Here is a 27997-nt window from a genome sequence, read left to right as displayed (position 1 = left end):
CCCAGAGGAAACAACTGAAGGTGTTGTCTTCTCTGTTGCACACCCCTAACCGAGGGAAATGAGCTCTTTTTATTGAGCAGCCAGGCTGATGAGCTCAAGCTGGGTGCAATGAGGGCAGGTGCTCTCAATGATGGGCTTGTTAGGAGCCCTGGAGGTCTCAGACTACCTCCATCTGTAACAATTGGTATGCACTATATCAGACTTTTATTTTGAAAATCATCATGGGATGTGTATCCCCTCATTCTGTCTAACTTAGCAGTGCTGATTTTCGCACAAGCGCTCCTCGTCTCATCAGCTGCTTGAACTCAAAGTGAGCAGCGGACAGGAACACTTGAGCCCTCGTGCTCAGTGAAGAAGGCAGTTTGGATGAACATCAGTAGCTTCCGATATTACAGGTTTAAAATATCGCGAGAGCCCTGTTAATATGTAGTTTATAAAAGTGTTAGTTACATAAAAAACTGGATTTTTTTTTATTTATTTTTTTTCTGAACGGGTGAGAAGCAGAAGAGAGAATTTCGTGCAGCCTATAAAGCAATTTAAACTTTGTGGAAATATGTAACTGTGACAAATGAGATTAAAGCATGGAGCAGTCGGCCACTCTCGACATAGAGACGCTAAAGGTAAGCAGAACATGTTAAAAATATATGTTGGGGTTTTTTTTTGCTGTATTTTAATTGAATAGACAAGTTAACAAGTGAAATTGGCGACTGTTTGACTCGGAAAACTCATGACGCAACAGAAAGCTGAGTTTTATTTCTCGGGGGATACTTCACGGACTTGTTTATGAATAATTTATCTGCATATGTGTTGTTTTATTCAGCAGTTCAAGCTCGAGCCCCTCTTGAGTGTTCTCTGCAACAGGTGCACCCTTTGCTTGAATTGTTGAATTAAAAATCTCAGTTAATCAAAGATGAATGTGAAGCGTCTGCTCACTGTTCCAAGTCTTGCAGTGTTTGCATCTCTCTCCAGGCTGGGAACATGATGATTAATAACCGCTGACCAGCGCTCAAACACCTCAGGAAGCCTGCCTGCTGGAGTTCTTTACATATCTCCTTCCTGCACTATATCTCATTTTCTATGCATCCTCCTCTTCAAGAATCAGAGTAATGTGACAGCTTATGAATATTCCTCCTGCATGCTTTCTCATTATCATTCCAGGCTATAGCAGAGGAGGGAGGCACTAACCTCTGGGTACAGTGAGTGCATCTCGTCTCCTGTGCTGCAGTGCAAAAAGAAAAGCGGCAGCTCGATGTCAGGGAGCCACACAGCACAGCTACTGTTAGGCTGTGCACTGAGGGAGATCCATTGGCTGTTTACACACACACACACACACACACACACACATTCACACACAGAGCTCCAGGCTTAGTTGTGGGTCACACTTATCAGTCAAGAAATCACTCCAGCTCACTTTGCCAGCACTTCCCACTTCCCAGTGACAATCTGCAAGTTTCCCCTCTCCTCTAATTTGTCACGCTTTGTCTGCTTCTTTTCAATTCTAGGGTATATCATGTAAAAATCCACTTTCCTTTTTTATGTTTTTGCAACATTATGTTTGTTGATAACATTCAGTCTGGCACCCCCTTCCCCCCTCCCTTGTGTGTTAGACTGATGAATGCAAATGACGCCTATGGGGTGCTGTCCAAAATGGACCCGTAGGCTCTCCAAGGATTTGCCAAGGGATTAGCAGGGAAAGCTAGTGTACTGTGGAGAAGTGTCTGTCTGTTTACATCAGCAGTTTTGCCAGCGCCATCATCAACACTGAGGGAAGGAAATGACAGAAGCTGAAGACATTTGAGATTTAAAGGGATATTTCAGTTTTTTTTAAATGGGGTTGTATGGGTCGGTCGAGGACCGGCCGGCAAGCTAGGCTATAATTCGCTGCGGACAGGGCCTCCTATTTCGCATAATTTTGCTAAAGTTGAGAAAATATGGTCCAGGCACTCATCGCAGTGCAAATGCATGCACCAGTAGAAAAAATTGGAGCTATTCAGTTTGCCGTCAGAAACTCCCTTTTTGTTTTGGCACTATTTTCAGACGCACCTCGCAGACCGGTGTTCTTCCGCTGCATGAGCACGGATACACGCCGATCAGCTGTTTGGATCAACAAGCACGTAGCATGATCAAGTAGCGGTATCGGTCTTTACAATGAATTAAAATCACTTTTCTGCAAATTGAAAAGATGGGACATACTAGTCTTTATCCCGGCTGTTCAAACAAGCAAATCTCCTGTAAGGCAGGGAACTCTGGATGATGAGTGATGCAGACTGGAGGCGTATGTGAGCCGCTGGCATCCTCTGATTCAGAAAGGTCCTGAAGTATTGTTGTCAATAAGTCCCTCTCCCGACAGCAGAAGCTCTCTGGGTTCGTTGGCATGGGCTCACAGTTTACACACCAGCACCACCAGGTAACGTGGGATCTCTCCTGCTCACTTGTTAGCACAGAACTTTCTCCCCTCTTTTCTTCGGTACGTTTGGTCCGCATCTGGAGTTCTTCCTCTGTAAACTCTGGTTCATAGAGAAATCCTCTTGTGTCCACAGTAAACGGCATGTCATTGTCACTGTCAGAATCACTCATTTTTGCAGTTTGTAGTTTTTGTTTCTAAAAGTGTCTGCTAAAAATGCTACGTGCTTGTTGATCCAAACAGCTGATCGGCGTGCTCATGCAGCGGAAGAGCACCAGTCTGCGAGGTGCGTCTGAAAATAGTGCCAAAACAATTTTTTTCTACTGGTGCATGCATTTGCACCGCGATGAGTGCCTGGACCATTTTCTCAACTTTGTCGAAATTACACAAAATAGGATGCCCCGTTCGCAGAGAAAATAGCCTAGCTTGCCGGCCAGTCCTCTGGGAATTTTCTCATTAAAGGAGAAGAGCTCACCGGCACGCATTGTGGCTGGCAGGAGCAATAGTGTACCGTGACTCATACGACCCCCCTAAAAAAAAACTGAAGTATCACTTTAAGAAAAAAACGGCAACAATGAAAGATGCAAAGGTCAGAAGTGTGGCCAGATTTGTTGCATACTTTTGCATCGCCAGGTGCAAATGTGTTCATGAAAATGTCATCAAAAGGAGACCTCTGTGTGGAAGAAAAAAAAAAAGGAATTCTCTCTGAACACTTCAAAACAGTCTGTGATGTTTTCCTCTCTGATTGAACACCTGCAAACTTTACAACGTGCCGGACTTGTTGGGAGATCTTTGATCCCTGTCAGTCTCCTCCTTACGGCGAGGTTGCCTTTCAGCTCAAGGAAGCGCACCGGCATCCATCCGTAAAGGGCAACCCGCACAAGGAGAGATGAAGCCATCGACCAGCCGCGCCGCTATTGTAACTCCACCAGAGATGATGGTGCCACAAAAATTGGATTTCACATCTTAAGTGGAGCGCCTATTGACAGCTGCATTCTCACCCACATGCTTCATTGTCACATCAACAAAAATGTGAAATGGCTATGTCAATGCATTGAGTTGCACATTTGAGGAATATAATTGCTTTTCCCAGTTACAGCTGAGTATTCAGGCCTCTCTGTCTTTGTGATGGGATTTCTGTCAAACTAAAACACCCTCACAAACCTAAACAAACAGGTGCCTTAATGCTGTATGTCATGATTGTGTCCACTCTTTCTTCCCCCAGTTGCTGCCTCAGCGATTGTGCATGCCTGCACTAGTACAAGCTCCACAGTCATTAGTGCTTCTCAAATGTTTTCTTACCTCCAGCTGAGGCAGCCCTGCGGGACTCCTGTGGCACCGCTGAGTGAGGGAGCGCTCTGCGATTTGCTGATTAACATTATCAGGCGTTGATAACGTCTCATTTTCTTTCATTAGGGGCTCCTCAGCTGCGTTTTTGCTGCCTCTGCGGCGTGTCAATGTTTGATCTAAAACAGCATGTAGAATATCATGCTGCACGCTAATTGGTGAAGATGAGGCGTGCTGGCGGAGGGAAGGGACTGCTGGGTAATTGCTGGCTTCGGATGGATCCAGCTGTAACGTCAAAGCACTGAAGACCCCCCCTCTTCTTCCTGCGAAAAAAAGGAAAGTGACACAGATCTCAACACGAACTTGAAGGAACTGATGAAGAAGCATTTATATGGATAAATATGGCAGAACAACAAATCCATGAACACTTTTTCAGCACTTTGCATGATCTGTTGAGAAAGCAGTTTTTATAGCTCATTGTACCTCGGAGTAGCAAGTTACCGTGTGGGTGTTGAGTTTCTATTAATAGAAAAAACATGTAATCAGGACTGTAGGTGGAAAAGCATCCATAGCTTTGAGTAGATTTCACGGCCATCTGTTGGGGATAATCTGTTGACACTCGTCTCCAGAGCTCGAACATATCGTGATGATTTCTTTGAAGATAGAGCTGCTGCTCAAAATGGCCCAAACAAGAATTGTTTCAACAAGGAGTGCACAATGGAAAATGCTGTTTTTGTCTCTGTAGCCTGACTGGAGAGAGAGGTCTTTAGATTTAGTGAAGTTTGGATTGTTCACTGTCCCAGACTTTCGATTATGTTCACCATAGGATGTAAGACATTTTTGATACACTCAAGTAAAGCTGACCGGTAGATGCAAACACCTTTTGTGCAGACTGCACAGACAGTAAAACTGTAGGAAGTTAGAAAGACTGTGATGAATATGCAGATTCCTTTGTCCTGACTGCATAAAGAAGTAAAGTAAGTTAATCAGGTTTTATCCATATGGTGATTTTTCTTATATAACCACAGTTTCCTCAAACTAGATTACAAAGTGCAATAAATTGCCTTGCTTCCAGTGTTCAAATCTACTCAAACATGTGTATTGTGATACACATCTTAGAGAGAAAAGTACACTTGAAGGACATCCCTGCTTCCATCAGCAGAAATCAGACCTAGATTAGTTTACCCCTATAAATCGATATCTGAACGCATGCACTGCTAACAATCAGGTCTGAATCAAAACTATCCCCTTGATGCGGTATCACAAGAGCCAATAAGCATTAAGATTTCCTGACTCCCCGGAATGCATCAGAAATGAGGAAGCTGACCTCCATTGGACAAAATAATTTAGGACAACTTCAGACCTGTGAATTTCAAGCAAGCGGCAACCTCAGGTCTGAAACTATGAAGCCCATGCTGAAGTGTTATAAACTGCAATTCATTGAGAATCCGCTTGAGGCTGGCTGCAGAAACACCGGAAACCACATGGACATGAATGGGAAAAAGACGATCTTTGCAGCATTAATAAACCTGTTTACAGCCTGGTTCAAAAAACGGCTTGGGTCTACGAAGCTAATTTCTCTATCGGCACACACTGTACGGGGAGTGAATTTTTTTCTAATCCGACGGTTCAGAAGATATTAAGATTAAGAGTTTTTGCCCAAATAAGAACATGACTGACTTGACTCCCGGTTGGAAACACATAGCTGTTGGCTAGGAGGCTCAAACTCCGCCCCTTTACGTCACACTTTGCCTGGTTGAGTTCCGAATTTCAAATATGGCTGCCGCCGTCGATTGGCTTAAAAACAGTGCTCAGGAACAGATGGGTGACATCACGGATACTATGTCCATTATTTATACAGTCTATGTTTTCAAGCCTATCAGAAGAAAATCTGTGTGTCTTTCTTGATCGTAACACTTAAGCCTCTGTGTAACTTACTTTTACAGTGACACAGACTTATTGGAAACAGATGAAAAAGCACCACTCTGGGAGATGTAACCCAAGAACTTACTATGCAACAAAAATTCTTCCCCTGAAATCTACCATGGTTGTCATGTATGGAAAAATTCAGAAGACCCAAGTGCAGATGAACAAAACGTTTTAGTTAACAAAAGAAATAGGCAAGCCAAGTTTATTTATAAAGCACCATTCATACAGAGAGCAATTCAAAGTGCTTTACAGAGTTAAAAACAAAAACCAGAACAGTAACAATCAACAAAAACTTACTTTTTTCAAACAAATCCAAAGGGAAAAAACTGCGAACACGTGGAACACACGGACATAGTCATGCTGGGAAAGACAATGAACTGATCCCAGAGAGAGGACACAGAAAAACGAAATACACAGGATGATAAGCAAATGGTGCGGAACACAGGACACAGGTGAATCAAATGAGTGAAATCAAAATGAAGGGAAACACATAAGGGCAGGAAGTAAAACTTAACCAGATACACAGCGATCAGGAACTACAACATAAAACAGGAAAGAACACACAAGGAATTAGAACACACAAGGAGTACAACACAGGACAAGGTATCACAAGACACAAGGAGGACCTAAGAAACTTAAAAACAAAATAAACAAGAAATCTAAGAAAGATAACAAAAAAGAAATACAACACAAAAACAAAGGCAACTCATGACACTGGTGGTTTTTGTGATGCAGTTGCCTGCTGACATCAGTCCGATTAGCTTAACTGGCATGCTCAGCTCGGTGGTGATAGCTCCAACTCAAATGACTTTGGTGATATTTTAATGTCGTTTGGCACAAAGTGCATATTGCTTTACACTTGTCAGCTAAGCAGTCTGGGTATTATTTTAAGAGAAACATGTCAAAAGCGGAGTGGTGTCGCATAAGAAGGACGCAGAAAGACGCTGCTGCAGCTTAACTACAGTGTACTAAAGGGGGAAAAATAATGCGTTCATTTCTGACCTGAATCACATTGGGATAAAACCCATTAACCGTGGGAGCCCTGATGGTGACATCTGGATTTACTGAACACACAGTCACTCCTCAAGTCTCTAATTGAAGCGTAAACAATGCAGCGAATAGAAAAGAAGTCTTGGCTGGATGTTGTTTATCCCTAACCGCTGGCTACACTAGAAATATAGAGAGGCTGGCCATCGTCTCCAGAGGCATATGATATTGACAGACAATAGGTTCTGATACTGCATTATTTCTGATAGATTTTTTATCTTCAGCGAGTTAAGTATAACTTTTAAACATGAGTGTTTGATCAGATAAACCGAATACTCAAAAATACATGAACAAATTTGACGTGATGAGGAACAGGCTCCCTTAACTTTCGAGAAGTTTCATGCCTTCTTGAAAAGTCTTGACAGGATGTTCACTGGAAAAAAATGCCCCTCCAAAAACAAGACAAAAAACTTATTTCAAGGTACTTTTACCTTGAAATGAGCAAAAAAAATCTGCCAATAGAACAAGTGGAAATTTGCTTGGTAAGATTTCTTAAAATAAGACGGAATATTTCGAAAACTGTGATCTTAAAATTAGCAGGGAAAACTTATTTTAAGCAATATTTTACCAGTATTTTAAAGCTTAGTGTCCCAGAATAAGACAGGGATGCTAACAATTAATATTTTTTCCATTAAAAAAAAGATTTTTGCACAAATACATTTCATGTCTACTTCTTCAGTTGAGATATATATTCACCTTAATTTGAGTTGTATTAAAGCAGCACTTCTCTACATGTAAGACCATCTTGTACTTGAAATAAGATTACAAAGTTTAATTTGAGCATTTTGAGATGTCTTCTCATAGTGGGCTGGATATACTAATATTCAGTCATATTGTTTTTCAGGATAAGCCAGCTATGCTCAAAAGTAGGTGTTTCATTGTGTGCATGTAGTTTGAGGATGTATATGATATAATCTGATTTAGAAGAAACAGTGCCTGAAAACTTTAACCCACCCTTAAAAAAAAACCTTTCTTTCTTTCTTTCTTTCTTTCTTTCTTTCTTTCTTTCTTTCTTTCTTTCTTTCTTTCTTTCTTTCTTTCTTTCTTTCTTTCTTTCTTTCTTTCTTTCTTTCTTTCTTTCTTTCTTTCTTTCTTTCTTTCTTTCTTTCTTTCATCAATGGAGCTGTTTTCTGATAGACTCTCCAATAAAATGCATTTACTTAAATCAAGTAGTGTTTGTCTTAAATCAAGATTATCCGTCTTCTACAAATAAGATCTCAGCTTGAAAAATGTATGAAATGTAAAATAAACCTTGTTTCTTCTAAATTACAACTCAAAACCAGATATTTAAAGATTATTTGACTTAACAAGATATTTCAGATTTCTTAAAACAAGTCTCTCTATCTTGCTCAAATGTTACTTGTTAAGTAAATGTATCTTAAATCAAGTGGGATAAGAAATTTTGACTAAAAATGAGACAATTTCAATTGGTACGATTTTGAAGTTTTGGAATGTAAGAGCATTTTTAGATAGAAGACCAGCAAACTCTTTCATTAATCTGAAATGTCTGTAAACACAGGAGTCATTTCTAGCTTTAGTATCTTTTCTCATTGATAATTACAAAACACAACAAGCAAACTTTCGTCTATAGACAAAACTAAAGTTGTGTGAATTTGTAATGGATCCTGCGCAAAAGTTTCTGATTGAGTTTTAGAATCTTAAAGTGAATTTCACACTTTGTACAGAAGGATAATACAGCTGTAATCTAATCTATTCTCTCTTTCAGGGCGTGCTTTGTGAGGAAAGTAGAAATCTAATTCATTATTTGGTGTATGAATGTATTAACCTGATCTCACTGAACCGCTGCTGAATTTCTCTTGAACAATATGCATGAGGACACATAATAGTTTTATACACTAATAATGGAGGGGCTGTAGTTGGCAGGAGGCATCCCAGGTACAAGAAACTAGATAGAGATGATTTTTTTTTGTACTGTTTTTGTGGCGTTGTGATCTGAGGCCCTCTTAAAGGGATGGTTCAAAGGTTTTGAAAGTGAGCTGTTAGAGGTTTTGAGTTTACTACAGGCCAGCTGGTGTGGCATTAATGCATTGGCTTCATTTTTCAACACAAGAGCTTGCCGCTTGATTTAATACCAACACTCGACGTGCGACACTGAGACAACTCGGCTTTTACAGTCATCATTTTTATGAAGACTAGGAAAAATATTGCTAAACAAGCCAGCTAGACTTTTCCAACATTGTTCCAAACTGTTATCACCTCTCTCTGTTGACTGGTATAATTTCCAAAAGTTGGCATTCTGTTCTGTGCTTCATTAAAGTGTCCTCTGATCTGAATCGATTACATCATTATTGTCATAAGCTCATGTTTTATTATTTTCTTGTATTTGTGGTCTCTTCCATTGATAACTAACAATAACAGCTGATCTAATTACAGTGTGCAGTATGTGTAGGAACCCATATGTTGAGCAGTTTAGGAAGAGTATTGCCCAAGGAGAAAGAGCTGCCTGAGTAGGAAGCTAAGTTGTGAAAGAAGTTAAAATAAAGGGTACACCTAAACTTATGTTCTTTTTAGGTAGGCCTTTTTAAGGAGGCTAAAATGTGTTTTGACCTCATCCACAACAGAACAAATCTTTTCACTGATAAAAAAACATATTCACCCCTCAAACCTGAAGAAATACAAGCCAACCCTTTGGCATAGAACCAAAATGACTTGCAAATGATTGTCACAGGGTGCTGGTGTATGAGTTGCAAGCATTGACTGCATATAAATATGGATGATGCGCCTCCCAGAGTAAAAAAATGAAACCAAAATATTGTCACAAAGGGTGCAGCCATATTGTGCTTTTGACTTATATTGAGCCATAGCAAGAGCAGAAATTTGGCTAACGATATATATTGTTTAACCTTCACAACTGCAATGTGCGCATTTGCAATAGTCAAATGACAGGATGTGCAATGCCAGTCACATGACCAGGAATTGTTGTGTTATGGGCACACATACACATGTAGTGTTTATTTTTAGTGTCTGTCTATACCCGTTGAGTTTCAGTCACCGTACTGGGCTGGTGACACAGATTAAACATAACGTCAGAAATTACTGATGACAAGAGCATTTATTATAGGGATGCACGTGAATGAAAATTCTTGGCCGAAACCGAAAATGAGGAAACCAAGGCCAAAAACCAAAACACCGAAATAAATTATTATGCCAATTATTAGTACCATTGTATTTAAGGCTATGACTGTGTACTAACCTCACTAAAATCAAGGATCTCATTGAACATATCAGACAACGAGGGTGCATGCCCCTAATCTGGTTCAGAGAGACGAGTCCTTTTTTCTGTGCTCTGTTCTCCTTCTCCGGCGCTGCGTGCTTCTCCGTCTCCAAGCAGGTTCTCCACATCCATCTCGGCCTTGATCATTTCTCGTGCGCGCTGCTTTATTCTCACATCCAAGTCATGATCTTTAAAACGCGGATCAAGTACAGTCGCGATGAAGTGCAGAGGATATGGATAGATCTCAGTGAAACGTGTGCTGACAGACTCTAAGAGTGTACTTTGCATTGTTTCACTCCGTGGTCCGTCTCAACCTCTTTGCTTAGAAGACGCTTTAGTGCTGCAAGTAAAGGAATAACGGATGCAGACATGTTGGCCCTTATCCAGACAAGCTTTTGACAAGCTATTTGACATTTGTTTTATATTATTCTATATTTATAATAGTCTTTTCTACATATTTTCTAAATGTTTTTATTTTATTTGTATTTATCTCATGATTTAACTCATTTATCTAATTTCATTGTACACCCAACAATGACAAATAAAAGGCTATTCTATTCTAAGCGCATACTGGGCACGTTTTTTGCGTGCGTCATCACGTCATTCTGTTTTGGGCGTGTTGTCTCAGTGATAAAGGTCTTTCAGCCGAAACTTTTCGGTGCATCCCTAGTTTATTAGTGAAGCATATGTAGTCATGTGTTGCTCCACCTGTGCTCTCCCCTCCTAGCTGCATGGATTTCTACTGTAAGTAAGCAATATTTGATTTCTTCATAAACCAAAGTGTTTTCTCTTATCCGTCACAGTTGGACGTCTTGATCAGTCAAGTCTGGCGTGTTTGTGGGAGTTGTCTGTGACTATGCGCTCCAAAAAAATGCTGAATTGACAAAATGCCAGCTTCTATGTACTCCTCTGTTTTTCTTTATGAATAAGCTTGCTTTAGGAGGCATGACCTGACCAGGATAAAACATGCATTCAAACTCTTGCAAAGAAAACAATGGATACACTAACATTGGAAAACAGTGGGTTGCCATAGAAATGACAAGCACTGACGTTTCCCATGGCAACAGAGGATTGAAAATAGATTGAATCTGTCCAGCAGGGGCATGGCTGGAGGCTAAAATATCGGATCAGAACACTTCTTCTAGGTGTCATCTGAATGTTTTAGGAAGTTTTTAAAGTCTATAAGTGTAGAGGTGTTGAAGTGTCTCTGAGATGATCTCCATGCGTGGTCTAACTGAACTTTGAGGGAAGTCGTGTCTGTGAAAAAAAAAAAAAAAGTCTTGTGTGACACTGCACAGAGAGTTTATATTCAGCCTTTGAGTGAGCGCCTCTCATAATGCTCCCGTCCCTCAGCTGTATCGCTGGTTAAATTGGAAGCACTGACATTTCTAGGCCAGAGATATGGGTCATTTGTATTTGCTGCAAAGTCGCAACACCCATTTGTGAGACATCTGCCATCGCTGGCAGACACGACCCAAACTGTCGGTCCGAGGAAACAGTCACTTAAAGAGCGGGTGAAGCTGTGAGGCTGCAGGAGAATCTCATTGCTGTGTTTGTTTTTACTGTTCTGGTTTACAGATTGCTTGTTCACTCATGGCTTTTCAGTTAGGAAGTAAGAGAGTCGGTGCAGAGACATTATACTGTATATTTCAGTTGCTTTATAAAAGTTCTATTGCCTAAAATTACTCAACAGTAAAGTACTCAACGATGATATTATTGTTTGCACCTTGACTAGTCTCCGTTATTGCTGTTTTTGTTTTCATTTTCAAGTGCTGTCAGTTATTTTCTCAATTGAATGTTTAACTGTTTGTCTATTAATGTAGAGAAAATACAAAGAAATTATTTTACAATTTCCTGGAGTTCAAGTTTTTTGAATAAATGAGCTTGTTTTGTCACAACTAATGATCCAAAACAAAGAAAGACTCAGTTTACTGAAACATTTTGCACCTAATTTTATTGCCGATATTTGACACGCCTCAGATTTGAGTAATTGACTAAAAACATTAATGAAGGATTGATCAACTATTAAAACTGTTGAGATTTAAGTTGCATGAACCATACTGTGTTGGTCCATTTGCTGGAAAGTCATCTCTTCTTTTCATCCATTGTTGTGACTGAGTCATATTCAAGCAAAGGCTTTGCAGATCCAACTTCCCAAATGGGAGACTTCATCTGCATTCTGTATCATATATTATATTTTTAAACCTGCTTTAGTTTTAAAATGCCAGCTGATAAGTATTTAATTAACTGATGGATGGTAATAAGTTACAGCAACAAAATAGGCATGGCAGATGCATGCTCCACACTCTACCTAACACACACTTTCACACACTTTCACACCACCAAATACAGTGTCTGCAGTTTTCCAATCAATGAAATTCATCAACTGCTCGCGTTTTGTAAGAGATTTCGATTTATTGCTACAATAATAATAATAATCACCATCACCAGCTGAGACTGGGCTCAGACTCCCTCTATCAGCAAGTTTCTACAGCCGTGTGTGTGCACTGAAAGAAGCACGAGACCCAGTTTCTGCCTGGGTCAAGTAATTGAGTTCTTTTAGGAAAACAGTCTTCAGCTTGCTGAGCTAAAGAGTCTTCGTCTGCTCTGACTCAGTTAATGAGAGTCTGTCAGGAAAACATACAAGCTAATGATATATGCCAACAGTGTCATATGCTAATGACATGCTGAGTGTGAATAAAGCATGCAGGTCAGGGATTCTGACTTTGAGTTATGCATGCATTACACTCCTGAGCTCTCCCTTGGGAAACTGTGCACAGGTGCGTCTATTATAGATGTTTGTATCACGCAATTAAAGCGGGGGCATACTATTAGTTGCCTTTCGGAAGTAAGCAACTTGAGGAACATTGGACATAATAAACACGATACTGCACATTTTATCTTAGTTTGCTCAAGTTTTTATCGATGCAGGAGGAACTGATGACAGGTGGCTTCAGTATGAGCTCAACATCAGCTAACAGAGCAGTTCAGTGATGGGGAGTCTCACACTGTCAGCCCGCAGTCACGATTGGCTGGAGAACCACCACTGCTCACCCTTGCCTGGACAAACCTGCTTGACAGACATCATCCCCTCTGATCTCAGATCAGAGCTCCCATGCGGAACACTCCAAAGGCTGCACACTAAGATGTTCTGGCACCTAACTGATCCTTTGTCATATAATCTGCCTCCTTTTTTCATTAGTGGAGGAAAACCAGCAGCTAGTGTGAAAAGTCACACATAAAACTGTGATTTAAGTAGAGATATCCTTTATTTAAGTCATGAAATGCCCCCCTGTAGCAGTACTTTCACATCTTGTGTTTAATATAGCACCATAAAACCTGCTTAGCGCTTGTGGCATTGGAAATATTGATTGGCAGTGAAGTTATAAAGATCTCAGCCAGAGGGGAGCGGTAAACAGGTCGGCCTGCAGGAAGCTGTCACTCACAGCGACTCTGCGTGTGTGAACACAGCGTCTTAGTTTGACAGAATGTCAACGAACAATTAGCATTGTCAACAAAGCTGTGACATGTTTCTTAATCCATACAAATTAATTTTCAGTGTTGATGCTCGTGGAAAAATTAAGGACCTTGTTATCAGGACTGTAACTTACACATTAAAGCTAAGTTTAATTTACGTTTTTTTTGGTTGGTTTTGGATTTTGACATGGAAAAGGAGCCCCTGGAGTCCTTAAAAGTATAGTTTTATATTTTTTGTATTGTGCAGAAAAAATAATATCTTGTTCTCACAAGATAACTATTTTGTCAATTATCTTGTGTGTGTAGGTTATTATCTTGTGCACGAAAGTTAAAATCTTGTGCACAAAAAATTGTAGCTAGTTTTGACTAGATCATTATGTTGAGTGCAGGGATTGCTCTGTTATGGGAGACTTAATGATCTTGTGTGCAAAATACAATAAACCTGCACTAACAAGTAGTTATTAGTGATAGGCTGATATGTTTTTTTCAGGGCCGATACCGATACTGATTATTAGTAGTCAAGGAGGCCGATAACCGATATTTGGAGTCGATATTTATTTGCAGTAAAAGGGGAAATATTGGCGTCAAAATTTCTCCAAACTCCAACACTTAACTTTGTTTAAATGCCTTTAAGCATGTGGTTATTAAACAACATTTTTGATATGCAACATGTTAAAGGTTGTTTTATCTTAGACAATACACATCTTTGTTTTAAAATTCTAACAAAAAGCAGGGAGCTCCCAGGCTCACGGCATGTCTTATAAAGTACAATGAAAACTTAAACAAATAAATTGCTCCCTAAAGTTTTTAACGGTAAATAAAGTTTTCCAAAATGTCAATATAACTGAAATGTTAATCTTTCACTTATCTTTGTTTTAAAGGGATATTTTTTGAAGTGGGGTTGTATGAGTTTTAAATCTCTAGTAATTGTAGGGGCCACAATGGATGCTGCTCAGCTCGTCCCCTGTGATGAGAAACTGCAGGAGAAATGGAACGCAAGCTAGGTTACAGTTTCTGCAGACAGTGTCATTTCTGACATGTTATATAGTTAATTTTGAGCCAAAATAACTCAGTTTTAAGTTGATCTCTTATCGGCCGTCAGATTTTAAAAAAAGGCCGATGCCGAAATGCGTCAAAATGCCGAATATCGGCCCGGCCGATAATCGGTCTATCCCTAGTAGTTATCTTGTTCAAACAACTTATCTTGCGCTCAAAAGTTAATATCTTGTGCAAACAAGACAATATATTTTTCTGACAATATAATTATATACTGCACACAGGTTATTATCTTGCAGAATCTAATTATTATCTTGAAGGAACAAATTATTATCTTGTACGCGCAAGATGTTAACTTGTGCACAAGCTCATATCTTAAGCATCTTGTGTGCATAAGATAATGAATTGCATCCACAAGGAAATTATTTGTTTCTGCAAGATAATTTCTTTGTGTCCACAAGTTAATATCTTATGCTCACAATTTAATAACCTGTGCACACAAAACAATATTTTGTGTGCAAAAACTGAAAAGTTCAAAGTTATTTATTATCTTGGCTACACAATATGATAATTTTGTCATTACAGGTTACTATATATTGATTATCCAGTGAAAACAAGTTGTTATCTTGTGTTTCATTATTTCTGTGCTTTAGATAACAAGTGATGTTGAACTTCAGGGGCTCTGTACATTTCAGATTTTTGCTAGTTCACAGCCTGTTATTCCCACAGATGATGGCTCTTTTCTGCAGTAGAGGAAACACAAACCATTATTGCTATTTTTTTTCTGAGTGGACACTCTGACTTGTTATCTCTTTCAAAGAAATAAATTCACCCACAAAACCGTGTCTTGTAGGAACACAGCATGATGAATGACTCTGCCACTTGTTCAATTTCTAGAAGTATGAAGGGCTTGCGCGCAAAGCTACGTCTTTGCAGGAGTTTCAAACAACAAAAATAGTCTTCCCCTGACAACAAAAGCTTTTCATTGCGTGTTACAGATGAAATGTCCTCTTCTCATTCCATTCAATTAACGTATATTCCTGCAGTGCTCCCACCTTTTGTTCTTCTCATTGTAGCACCACCCATCAAAGAATAAGTAGAGTAAAACAGCCGTGCCTCAGCCAAGAGTCATTTCTAATGCTCCTGGCAAGGGTAAAACAACAATATGAGAATTTCCCTGTGGTGTGTGTGTATATCCTTGACAGCAGGCAAGCATAAAGCCATGTGTGTATGTTTGTGTTTGTATCCCAGATCACCCAGGAGCAGTTTATCCTTGCGTCGCAGTCCCTGCACCTCCAGCGGCCCGGCTGTGATGCTGTGTACCCGGTGGGTCTGTACGGCTGGAGGAAACGAGGCCTCTACTTCTTCCTGCTGCTGCTGCTGGTCACCATGATCGTGAACCTGGCCCTCACTGTGTGGATCATAAAGGTCATGAATTTCTCTGTGGTGAGTACATTAACGCATCCTATAATGAACTAAAATATATATAAGTGAGGTCTTCAGCAGCAGTTTGTTCTGTATTCATGTGGGAAAAAAATATTTGTACTGCAGCTATACAAGTTTTCATTAAATGAAAATAAGATGTTTTTATTTTACAGATATGTTTGCACTGGTTGTTACCTTTGTGGCTAAAAAAAAAGTTGTTTAATAGATACATTTTTATATTTTTCAAGGTTATTTCCCCAGGTATTATTCCAAAAATGTTGATTTCCCATCCTGAACTCAGGGCTTATATTCTATTTCAAAACAAAAATTTGTATTTTCTGTCCCTCTCTAGCTTCATGCTGTTAAAGGAAAGTCATTAATTTTCAAAATGAAATACGGCTCCGCTCACAGTTTCATAGGAGGTTGAATATTGGTCTTCATTGTTACCACCGTGAACTGTTCTCTAAATGGAATTCCCAAAAAGGGGAAATATGAATTATCTTTCTTAGACCCTGAGGTGATGTCTTAAGATTGCTTGTTTACCCACCACTCAAACCTCAATTTTTTTGATTTATTACCAAAAAAAGAGGACAGAATAAAGATTAAACACAAAAATTGGTAAACAAGAGTAGCAGGAGCTTGTTTGGCTAGAGGAAGAAAAGTGCCAAAAACTCAACCAGAAACCCAGAAAAATGAAACACATATTTATTATGACAATTAAATTTAAAAAGTGTCCAACAATTTAAAATTACAAGTTTAGAATCAAATGAATATTTATTTATCCACCATGAGGAATAGGGTTTATGGCTTCAAAGAAAAACACAATCACATGGATCACAAAAAAGACTTTGACAGTTATGATAGCAAACAATTAGGAGAACACTCGTAGTCCTTGGCATCATCACACTCAGTATGTTTCAGAGTAAAAAACAGCAAGCTATTTAAAATGTTGGGGAAGTACAACGTGGGTTTGGGATGTGGTGTTGTTAGTTTAGTAATATAAAATTTAAAATAATTTTTGTTCAAACATTTTTTTCTTTTTCATGTTTGGTAATTCAAAAAATTATTCATGCTAAGCTCACAAAAATACAACCAAAAGATATAGAAAAGCTGCATAATACCAAAACTTCTAGGGGAACTTTTGTGTTGAATTTTGTGCTCCATGTGAACGTACCATTCGATTATTCTCTATAGTTTAGTTCTCTACATCAGAAATTACGACTTGCGGGGCGCCGGTGGCCTAGCGGTCTAAGAGCCCCACGTACAGAGGCTAAAGTCCTCGTCGCAGGGGTCGCCGGTTCGATTCCCGGCCAGTTGACAATTTCCTGCATGTCTTCCCCCACTCTCTACTCCCAACATTTCCTGTCTCTCTTCAGCTGTCCTATAAAATAAAGGCAAAAAGGCCAAAAATATAAATTAAAAAAGAAAAAAAAAGAAAGTACTAATTACAGCAGAAACTTGATCCTACTTTTTTTTAAATTGACAAATCTCTGACTCATTCTGAATCTTTACATTGAAAACCATTAAAAAAAAAAAAGAAAAAAAAGAAATGTATGTTAGTGTGGAGTTTCTTACTTCATCTGACACCTACCCCAGGATAATGGTTTTAGGCCTTACAAATGACTATAGAAATAGTCTCTTTGCTGAAGGTTTCATTTGTTTATGTTGTTCACAAAGAGGCATCAGTATTTATTTCAGTCTACTTCAAAATGAACTATTCCAAGGGGCTTAAAAAATGCTCAATGAAGACAACAATAAAAAGCAATATCCAAAGTTTCAAAATTTTACAGTATACAGTGTTTTAAAAATATGTGTTACTGAACTTAAACAGAATGTTGAAAACACATTAAGTTTCACTGATGAGGTTCTCTGAAGTATTGACAATCTCTGCTTCCTCGGATGACCCAAAGATCAAGCAGTGCTAATGTTGCTGTAGCTACGGATTTCTTCCTTTCGATCCCTCTTTGACCTGAATATAAAGCCTCAGTGGAAGAATCTGAAATGTGTCACAAGCGTCCTCTCCCATCTGGATTTGATAAGGAATCATAAAAGACTTTGAAGCCACCCGGCTGACACAGAACGTGTTAATCTCACAGCGAAAAAACCAAACAAGCTGCTGCGGCGAGCTCCTCTGACATTTCCAGGGACAATGCACACAATTTAGCATTTTGTCAACAAACTCAGGATGACAGCATCCCCCCCTCTTCTGTGACGAATGCTTCCCCAGATTCCTGCTATCACTCCTCTACTCCTCTGCCTCCCATCAATCTGTGTCACGAGCAAAAGACCTTATCAGTGCTGTTGGTGTCGCTCCAGAAAATGTACTTCCCTGCTCCCCATCTCTGAGGCAGCTAAATAAGAAAACACATGCCAAACTACACCCTGTTGTATTGGTGTCATTATCATTTTTGCGGGGGCCACTGGCACAAGAGCATTGTTTCTTGGTCAAGCTCCAAAAAGGCTTGATCCTACATTTCCCATCCTGCATTTAATCTTATTATTACACTCTCCCTGCCATGTAAATCGCCTCATTCTTGGCACGTGGTTCAAATCATAATTATGAGCAACTGAGTGGGGAAAAAAAGTTGACGTCTGCTTCGTCCTTGTAAAACAGAGTCGGTGGTGTGGAGAATTTCTAACACTACCATTCTGCTATTACATGGTCAAAAGAAGCAAAAACATAGCAACAGACTGCTGGTATAAAGGCTGCTAATGCACCTCAATGAGATGTGACATCACATCATAATCCTATGCTGACAGTAACACAATTGATTCAGTGAAATTATGTTTTGTATCTCAATTCAATTGGTTTCAAACCACTAAAAGAGAGAAGATACTGCAGTACATTGACTTTCCATTTTACAGTTTTTCAACCTGGAATTCAAACTTGCTTTTTTATTCCCCCTAACTTTTTTATTAACAAACAAGAGCAGTCTTAAAATTAGACATCTGTTGGATGTACAAGTTACTCTGAAATATAGAATCTGTTTAGGTGCATTTCGACCAAGAGTTCTGGGGGATGAAAGACCCCAGAACTACTTTACCCTGAACTCTGTATGGTCTGTATGTAGAACAATGCACTTGCTATCTGCTGCAATGACATCCGAGCTTCCATCGACAATAATCTGACAATGTAACAAGATACCTGCATAAAACAGCAGCTAACAAAACACCCTAAGATCATAATATCAACTTGAACAACACATCTACTCGACAGTGTGTTGTGAAGCAAATCAGCATTTAGATTTCCTGACTCACTGGAATGCATTAAAAATGACTGATCTGACTTTCACTCTGCAAACACATTTTCAAAGTTCATTTCATCTCGGCTTGAGGACAAACCTGAGAAAGCATGCATCTTTTTTTCCAGTAATAACAAATGTCCATCATTATGTTGTTGTTTTGGCAAATGTAACGCCCGTTAATTGCAAGTAAATCATTAAAATGAACCAGCTTCCTTTTTGAAATTATACCACTGAAATAAGCCAGAGTGAAGCCTTAATGTAAATAACTGTTTACAGTGAAACTGAGACTCAACAGTCAAACAGGTGCTCCTCTGGGGGTGTAGTGAACCGAGAAATGACAGCATATCTGGAGGGGCTATTTTTGCTTGTATTATTTCTTCTGAAAACTTGGTCACTTCTTAAGTTGCTAAGAAAACACAGTGCACAGAAAAAAGCCTTGGGAAGAAGCTATTTATCGCTAACTCACGGTGACACATAAATATGGAGAAGCTAGTTAATGTTCTCAGAGGCACATAATATTGTGATATAACAGCTGAGGTTGCACTTTTCCAGATACATTTTTTGTTCAGTCACTGAAGTGAGAAACATCCTATGTATAATAAAAAAGACAAAATACTCACAAAACAGTTGCAACCTAATAAGGTACAGGATCTTTTTAAGCTTCTAAGATGCTTCATTCCTTCTTGTAAAGTCCTAAACTGCTAGAAGAACAAAATGTAGGTGTCAGGATGAGGGGTTGTGGGATACAAGTGCAGACTACAGGGTTTCTTGAAGTTAATCCAAAAAGGAATAACCACAAAAATCGCAAGCGATCAGAGAGAGAAAGAAGAAGAAAATAAAGAAGGCTAAAACCAAGAGACTCCAAAACCTAAACAAAGTGTTACAATGATAAGAGAAAAACTAAACCACCACTGCAGATCAACTGACTGGAACCAAGATATGAGGGGGACCCAGGAAAACCTTTTAACAAAACTAAAAGGGCTGTTAGAGACGCCTTTGAAGAAAACCAAAAGACCGGGGTAAAGACTGACCCAACTCCAACTAAACTATCTTCTTATAGACCTAAACAGAGAGGGCAATATTACTGGGGATTTATGGTGCTTAGGAAAACTATACATGCAGAGATCACAGGAGAGCTCCTCTCAATAACTCTGAAGGTGAGCTAATGAGTCAGCACAGGGAACTGGAGCCCAGGAGCATAAGCAGCCACCCACCTGCTCCAGATCAGGGGCAATCAGGCACACACACTTGACCCTGTCCTGTGCTGATTAGCTCACCAAACTCAGAGGCTGTTTTCGAAATCTCCTACTGTACTAGCAGTGCGTACTGATTTGGCCAAAATTCAGTACGTAGTAAGTAGTAAGTGAACAAGAGCAAAATCTGCAGTATGCCAAAACTCCCCGGATGTCTACTGATTCGGGAAAATTTCACAGTATGCATCGGACCAGTCTGCCTCAAGTACTGTTTCCCAAAATGCCCAGTGCTCGTTCTGCTTTTTCTTTTTCCCTCTTTTTTTGACGGGGGAAATCAGTTTTATGTGCTGTGAAAATTGTTAAATTCCATATAAACCACTTCTTAACTTTTTAAATCATAAGTGATGCTAAAGAAGAAGTTTTGCAAACAACTTGGATGTTGTTTACTTCCGCTTTCCAAAACCGTAAATCCAGTGACGTCTGGCCCAGCGTGGTGAAACACAGATCGAACAGAACAGTCATACTACATACTAAATTCAAACGCAGTATGTAGTAGGCAGTACCTACTGCCTACTACATTTGGAGGTAGTATGTAGCAGGCTGTAAGTGGCAAAACTGAGTGCCCCTCACAATAGGAACATTTTTAAAGAGAAAAACAGAACTTTTGATTTCTTTTTCCAGGTTCAAACACCTGAAGTAAACTGGTGTAAAGACTTTGTATAACCTACTATTAACAATGAAACTGAGACTAACCAGAAACAGAAAATCTGATGCTCCTCTGGTAAAGAAACCAAGAAATGACAGTGTTTGTTTTGAAGTTTTGAAGTGGGGATTTTGCCAGAGTTGCTGACTAGACTGTGAACATAGCAGCACACGGGACAGTAAATCTTGGATGGACACCAATGACTGCTAACAGCTTGCTACACCAGAAATACCTAGTAGTTGGTACGGGTTCTGAGATCGACTGGAAATCAGATGGTTGTACCTTATTTTGGTCAGTGTTTTACAGCAAAGTGATACAAATTTTTTATATATACATAATTTTAATAATTTGTAGGTTTTATGTAGTGCTTTTCCTAATACTTAAAGTCGCTTTACATAGAATAAAATTAAAAATAAAACAGGTAAATATAACAAAACAAGGACAGAGGTGGGGCGGGGTTAGAGCTCACGTGTATTGTATGCTTTTTTGAACAGGTAGGTCTTGAGGTGGTTTTTGATTGATCGAAGTGAATCAGAGTTGCGGATGTGTGGAGGGAGAGGGTTCCAGATAGCCGGGGCAGCGATGGCAAAGACTCTGTCCCCCAAGGTGCGGTGCTTGGACTTGGGGCATTTTTGCCTTTATTGATAGGATAGCTGTAGAGAGACAGGACATGTTGGGAGTAGAGAGTGGGGGAAAACATCCAGAAAATGGTTGCGGCCAGGCTTCGAACTGGCGACTGCTGCAACGAGGACTATAGCCTCTGTGTGTGGAGCGCTTAGATTGGCCACCAGCGCCCCTTTATTTTTATTTGAAAATAACTCAACACCATGATCAACTACACACCCACATCAAAATTGTATATTTTGCATTAGTCCATTACATACTCTGTGACAATGCAAATAAATAAATGAATATAGGCAGTAGTTATTAAACTGGATCTACACCAATGTTTAAAACTCATCCTCTGTACTGGATCAAAATGTAGCACAGAGTTGATAAAGCCAAACTATGACTGGGAGGATCCACATCCACAACACCAAAAGCTTCTCTCTGGTTGTCAAGGACAGCAGAACCTTGGGTGATGTCTTTGACTGCACTTTTCTTTGAAACCTAACAAAGCTAAATCTTTTAGTTGTCATTTTTCCATCTCAGAGTCATCGCCTGTGTCTTCTCATCTCTTCCTTTCACTCTTGCTGCAGCACTCATCCAGGCCTTCAGCACGTCACGACTGATCTGTCGTAACACCCTCCTGTTTGTCCTGCCTCACGCCCAAACATCAGACTGACTGTAGCTTGTACAGACCCTTCACTCCCACCACATCACCTCCACTTCAGCACAGGAGTGACTTTAATGTCAGACTGCTGACACACAAAGAGCTCCACACTTCCACACCCACCTCCTCTGACTTTGTCCTCCGGTTGTTTCCAGTCTGTGTGATGGGGCTCTCCTCTCTGTTCCTTGCTTCTATAATTCACTATCTCTACGCATTTGTGCTGCTGGCTGTATGGAATCTTCCAACACATCCGCCAGAACCCATCTGTTCATTCAAATCCTCTCAAAAGCTGCTCTCAGACTTCACTTTACTTATTGAGGTGCACCTTTTATCAGCTTCTACTGAATTATCTACTGAAATCAGGTCCTGAATAAAAGAAATGGAGGAGGTTGGTGGAACCATGTGTTTTTCTGGCAACCAGCTAACGTGTCAATCACTATGAGATGAAGGTCCAAAATTAGCACATACTATTTCAATTGCATGCTATTTGCACACTGCAGTCAAGCTGCTAGCGTCTTCATTCTGCCATTGTGACACCACTGCACTGTAAAATGACACATCTCACTTTACAGTTTCTGGACAGCTATGTGAACAAGTCAAAGTAATATGAACTCTGAGTTTGAGATAACCACCTCTAAGCTAAGCATACAGTTGCAGCTAATCAGAATAACATCAGCAGATATCAAGCGCCAGAAACGCTGGCAGAGCACTATTTCAGAGTAAATTGCCACTGATCTTTAGCTTGGATCTCAGGCTTAATCTCAGGTTGGCATGCTGTGACCACTCATGTGCCTGCCAGAGCAGGGAACAATATTTTTGATGTATACAGGACCAACCCTAACCCTATGAAACAGAGAAGGCAACCTTGATCAATCAATCACTTTTTAGGAGTTCCAATTGTGTTGCTTTAAATACCTTGGGATCATTTGACGTCAGTGAGTAATGACAAGTTATCTCAGAATAACTAGACCCGGGGTGCCGTTGAGAAGCACAATAATGGAATTTTAAAAATGTGATTAGTCGCAAATTCAGCGATTAATCACAATTTAAAAAATAATAATTTGACGGAAATCATTACTGATGCTTCTATAAGACAATGCCATCAGCTACAAGAGGAATTACTTTTATTTTCTTATTTTCAATGCCTGAAAACACTCATCAGGTAGATTTCAATCAAAGTTATAGGCAGCATACTGCAGGAACAGCTTGTTTTGAAATATTCAACATGGCAAAGACTGTCTACGAGGGATACATTTAGCAGTTAAAGAAATTATGAGAGATAGGAGGGGGAAAAAATCACCACTTACACATCCAGAGGACCAAATCTACGAAGAGATCAGAGGTACTGCTTTGTCCACAGGGGGCGCCAAAACCAACACACACTAAGAGCCTCTCACAGGAGCTTTAATACACTAATGTAACTAATCATGCTTAATTTTACTTAGATTTGATTGTACTACTTTCAAAGCAGTCTTTTCCTTTGATGTACTGTGTGTCTGTCTGGTATGTGAATTGATAAGCCATAAAGTTGTGGACTACTTAACAGTGAGCGCTAAGTCTGCACAACTTCTGAACAAAGTTATGTTGTAATTATGAGGTCATTTACAGCCGCTTTTTAGATCAATGCTAAACTTTAATAAAGTTATCACAGACTTGATGCTCATGTTGAAAGATAAGATTACTGAGGCAAGTTTTAAATCTCCATTAATTGATTTTTGGACCTCACAAAAATGAGAATCAATGGCCGTCTGAACCAGCTGTGAAAATACATCAAAAACTCCTGCTTGTGATCTGTAACATTCAGCAAAAATGTAAAGTATACATGCAACAGTGCATGATGCAACTTTCATTCCACTTCTTCAGTTTTTAAGAGCACCTTGTGCTACTGTAACTACTTAAAATGTGATGATAGTAATCAATAAAGCGATGCCATCATCAGTGCTGCTGTAAATCTATTCAACCACACTGTCTTGAGTCATCAACATTCATCTCACAGCTGCCACATTAGCCTTCCTCTCCTCAGTCTGCCTCCCCCTGCATGCCACCCCTCACCCCAACACCTCTGAGTGTCTGCACCATTGTCACTTCGATGTCATGTCCTACTTTCTCACTGTCACTCAGCCCTGCCGCCTATCCACTGGCCCTCCTAATGCTCTCCCTAATGCAGTTCAGTGACAGCAGGGTTCAATTTTTTATGCATTCGGGAAGCGATAATCCTTTGAGTCAAACCAGGAGATATCAGCCGTGCTCATGATTTTGTTTCAGGACGGGATGGGGAACCTGCAGCTAAACCACGACGGGATTCGCCTGGAGGGAATCTCTGAGTTCGTCCTGCCTCTCTACGTGAGCGAGATCCAATCCAGAAGGGTAAGTTGCTCCCTTAGCTCTTCTTCCAACTTGCCTGTTGATCAATACGCTGATGAACTCAGGGTAACATCCATCGACTGGAGATACCTCCAAAGCTGCAGACAAGCTGCTATTGATCTGAGGAAGTTATGATCAATTCATTAAGAACAAAGGCCAACTTTCCTCTGAACTCTGACTTGATGATACTTTGATGTTAACTTATATTGTGCTCGAATAGACACTCTGTCTCTCCTCCTTCTCCTCATTTCCTGCCACCCTCCACCATCACACTATCGGGGCCTCCCATCGGCCGGAGATGGGTAATAGGCTGCCTCTCGGCTCCTCTCAAGCCACATACAACCCTACAGGAGATTACAGGCGATTACAGAGGGACCACAGTCCAACCGCTTGGATTTCCAATCAAGCCCACGCGATAAATTCCCCTCTTCTGCTCCCATCCTTCCTTCCTTCTTTCTCTCCTCTTTGATGTTTTGTAGATTAACCAACACAGCTCCACTGCAAAGTTGATCCAAATTTTCCCTCTCCCACACGACACACAGACGCTCGGTTGGATCATCCCCTTTTTCAGTGATTAGGCATGGTGCGAGGAAGCAATTTCAAGCACTAGAACTCGGGGTTCCATGTAAATTTGATTTTTGAGGGACGTCGACAGAGGAAGTGGCGGGCACAATTTGACACAGTGGATCGTGAAACAACTCAGAATAGCCCTCTCTCCGTCTTTGATGTTGAAGTCCGAGCTAAATGGTGATTTAAATAAAACAGCTGTGCGCTTAGCAGTAGAGAAAACACCACAAGGCCATAGCCTAACACTGGACAGAGCCAATATTTCATTCCCCCCGGTGCAATACCACCTGCAGACATTTTTATTGTCTTATTTTACAGACATGCCGTGCACTGGCCCCCTTATCTACCCACACCAGAGATATTTGCAGGACAAAAATCTCTGCGGGTCACTCGATATTTCTCACCTGAGGAAATATGTCAAGCACTGCGAAAGCCGGGGATTATGGTTATCCAATGAGTTTACAGCACAGCGCACAGTGCTGTTCTTCAGTCAGATAACCACCATTGATCAATAAGCCATTACCAGAAACAGCAGTGACATCAGCAGTGCACCACAGGTACCTTAAAGTTAAATATAGCATGATTTCTTTCTTTTATATGTTTCACCAAGTCCACGGCGCTATCAGGGCGGGACTCAAAGTGGCTTTAGTTTCACTTCCCGTGGATCAATCAGCGCTTTGAATCCTCATCAATGACTCAAGCTGTAATCTGTGAATACCAAGTGGGAACGGCTCCCTCTGTGTTTTTGGCAGGAGCTCTGGTAGCTGGCAGTAAATTACAGTCAGAGTAGCCCCTTAAATCCGCACTCTCAGGAGCATGTTGTGAGAGGAGAGCTGGTAAGTTTGCAAACACAGTTTACACTTAATGGGGCTCCTGCCAAGACGGAAATAGAAGCTGCAGTATTAGTTTGTAAATTTGTGCAATCAAAAATATAAGAGTGTGGAATTTGAATCCCGTTCTTAGATGCATTCCAATTTGCTTTAACATCCTAAACAGATCACTTTGTAGCCAATGACAATAATAAATCAATAATGATTTATATACTATTGTTTATACCCCTCTTTTGTCACTCATAACACAATCTTGGCAGATTATTTAGCTCCTGGGAATGATTGCTAAATTTTTGAGGCTTCCCTGCATCCCAATTTTTTTGTTTCCCTACCATAGTTTACATTTCAACCAACAACTCAAGAAGTAAGACGAAGTTGGAGTGGAGAATTTACATCTAAAAGTGGATTTCAACCTACATTTGCATGCAGATGTCTTTTAAGAGACATTATTATGGGTAAATCTATGTTATATGACCACTGATGGCTTCTGGGATTGCATTATGGACGATGTGTTCTACCTCTTTTGTCTCTAGAGAACTGTTTTCCTGCTTGCAGCCAATGCCCGCTGAAGTGCTGGTGGACGACTTTTACTCAGAGTACAAACAGAAGCAGAACACTTCTGATGCCAGGAAGCTGTCTATAACACCTACGGATCCTGCATTATTAAGCAGAATGTGTAAATAGAGACACTGATGACAACATGATACTTTATAAGATAAGAGATAAGATAATAAGATAAGATAATCCTTTATTCATCCCCCAACGGGGAAATTCATGGAGTTACCGCAGCAAACAAAATGGTGTACAGTACAAGAATATATATAGAAAAGAAATGTTCATCAAAGACGACAGCTTGGCCATAATTCTCCTGTCAGCCACCACCTCCACAGGGCCCAGGACTGAGCTGGCCTTCTTCACCAGTCAGTTGCAGCAGGTGAAATCCTTCCAATGTGGCGTTCGTGTCCGATGTTAGCTCTGTTAGCATGATGCTACTCTGCCAGTATTCCCTCTGGTGCTGGGTTAGCTCATCCACCTTATCGTAGATAGATCTTACAGTCCCCATAACGGTGGGTGGAAGGACAGGTCGATGTCTTTTCTTAGCTAGCACCTCAACACCAGCACGTCGTCCTGCCTCCTTCTTCTCAGCTCGCAGGGAACATTGAGCCTAGCATCGTTTAGCATCAACATGCTACGGGCTGCTAATAGCTGATCTCGTATGTAAACAATGCGACCATGGTTACATGTAGGATCTCTGGACACACATAGGAACAAAAATAGCAAAAACACCACTGCAAGCGTAGCCAGTTTGGTGTCCATGGCCAACAAATGAGTCATTAAAAGACATGAAAGGCTCCAAATACAAAGATAAGTCGAAAAAAGAACAACGAAGAGAGAGCTACTGCAACAAGCAGCCACTTGAACAGCGCTTAGCAGCAGAATGATGTACAAAGAAGATGAAAAGAATATTACAACAATAACCAAAAAGTCCTTATATTATTCACAAACCGGAACATTTCTCAAAGTTTTCATGAGCTCTGCCCCTCAAATTTGGTGGAAAACTCAAATACAACAAACCTTAAGAGAAATAATCTCAAATTAGTAATATTTAGATTTTATTATGCCCACAAATCCACTGCCAGTGTTTGACATTGGAGTAATTTTCAGCGGGTACCTGCACACACTTTCCACTCAGAGTATCATGAGTTAACACTCAGGCCTAATCATGATACCATGCACTAAAGAGGCTGTTCACACTGGGTAATATAATTAATGTCACTATATTTTCCACAGTTTAATGGCAAAGAGCAGGCAGCAGTGCCTCAGTGTTGATGCTTCACATTCCCTACCTGCTGTGTGTGAACCCAGCTGGTCCCGACTGCCTCTCTGAAACTTCAGATTGGGCATCAGTTTTCCTCCAGCAGGTGAAACCTCAAGTGCAGAGATGATTTCAAACACTTAGAAATTAGAGTGCCATTGTTGCTTTCGCATCTGAAATTATGGGCATTGTGCTGCTCCTGCTTG

General features: G+C 40.2%; 1 protein-coding gene across 4 annotated transcripts in view; it reads left to right on the top strand.

Annotated features, from left to right (window-relative positions):
• Positions 1 to 251: 251 nt before the first annotated feature.
• Positions 252 to 27997, top strand: part of LOC117806990 (zeta-sarcoglycan-like) — a 56882-nt gene continuing 29136 nt past the window's right edge. For 2 of the 4 annotated variants that reach the window (XM_034676007.1, XM_034676008.1), the window contains exons 1-3: positions 252 to 620; positions 15627 to 15821; positions 24480 to 24581. In XM_034676007.1, coding sequence (XP_034531898.1) covers positions 582 to 620; positions 15627 to 15821; positions 24480 to 24581 — 336 coding nt within the window. In that variant the 5' untranslated portion in view covers positions 252 to 581. Of the gene's footprint in view, positions 621 to 15626; positions 15822 to 24479; positions 24582 to 27681; positions 27898 to 27997 lie in introns of those variants that run through there. The other 2 variants (XM_034676009.1, XM_034676010.1) reach the window with 2 other exon arrangements.

The sequence above is a fragment of the Notolabrus celidotus genome, chromosome 23 (genome assembly GCF_009762535.1).
Source record: "Notolabrus celidotus isolate fNotCel1 chromosome 23, fNotCel1.pri, whole genome shotgun sequence".
Classification (NCBI taxonomy): Eukaryota; Metazoa; Chordata; class Actinopteri; order Labriformes; family Labridae; genus Notolabrus; species Notolabrus celidotus.
The sequence above is the reverse complement of the archived record's forward strand: the minus strand, read 5'-3'. Positions and strand labels throughout refer to the sequence as shown.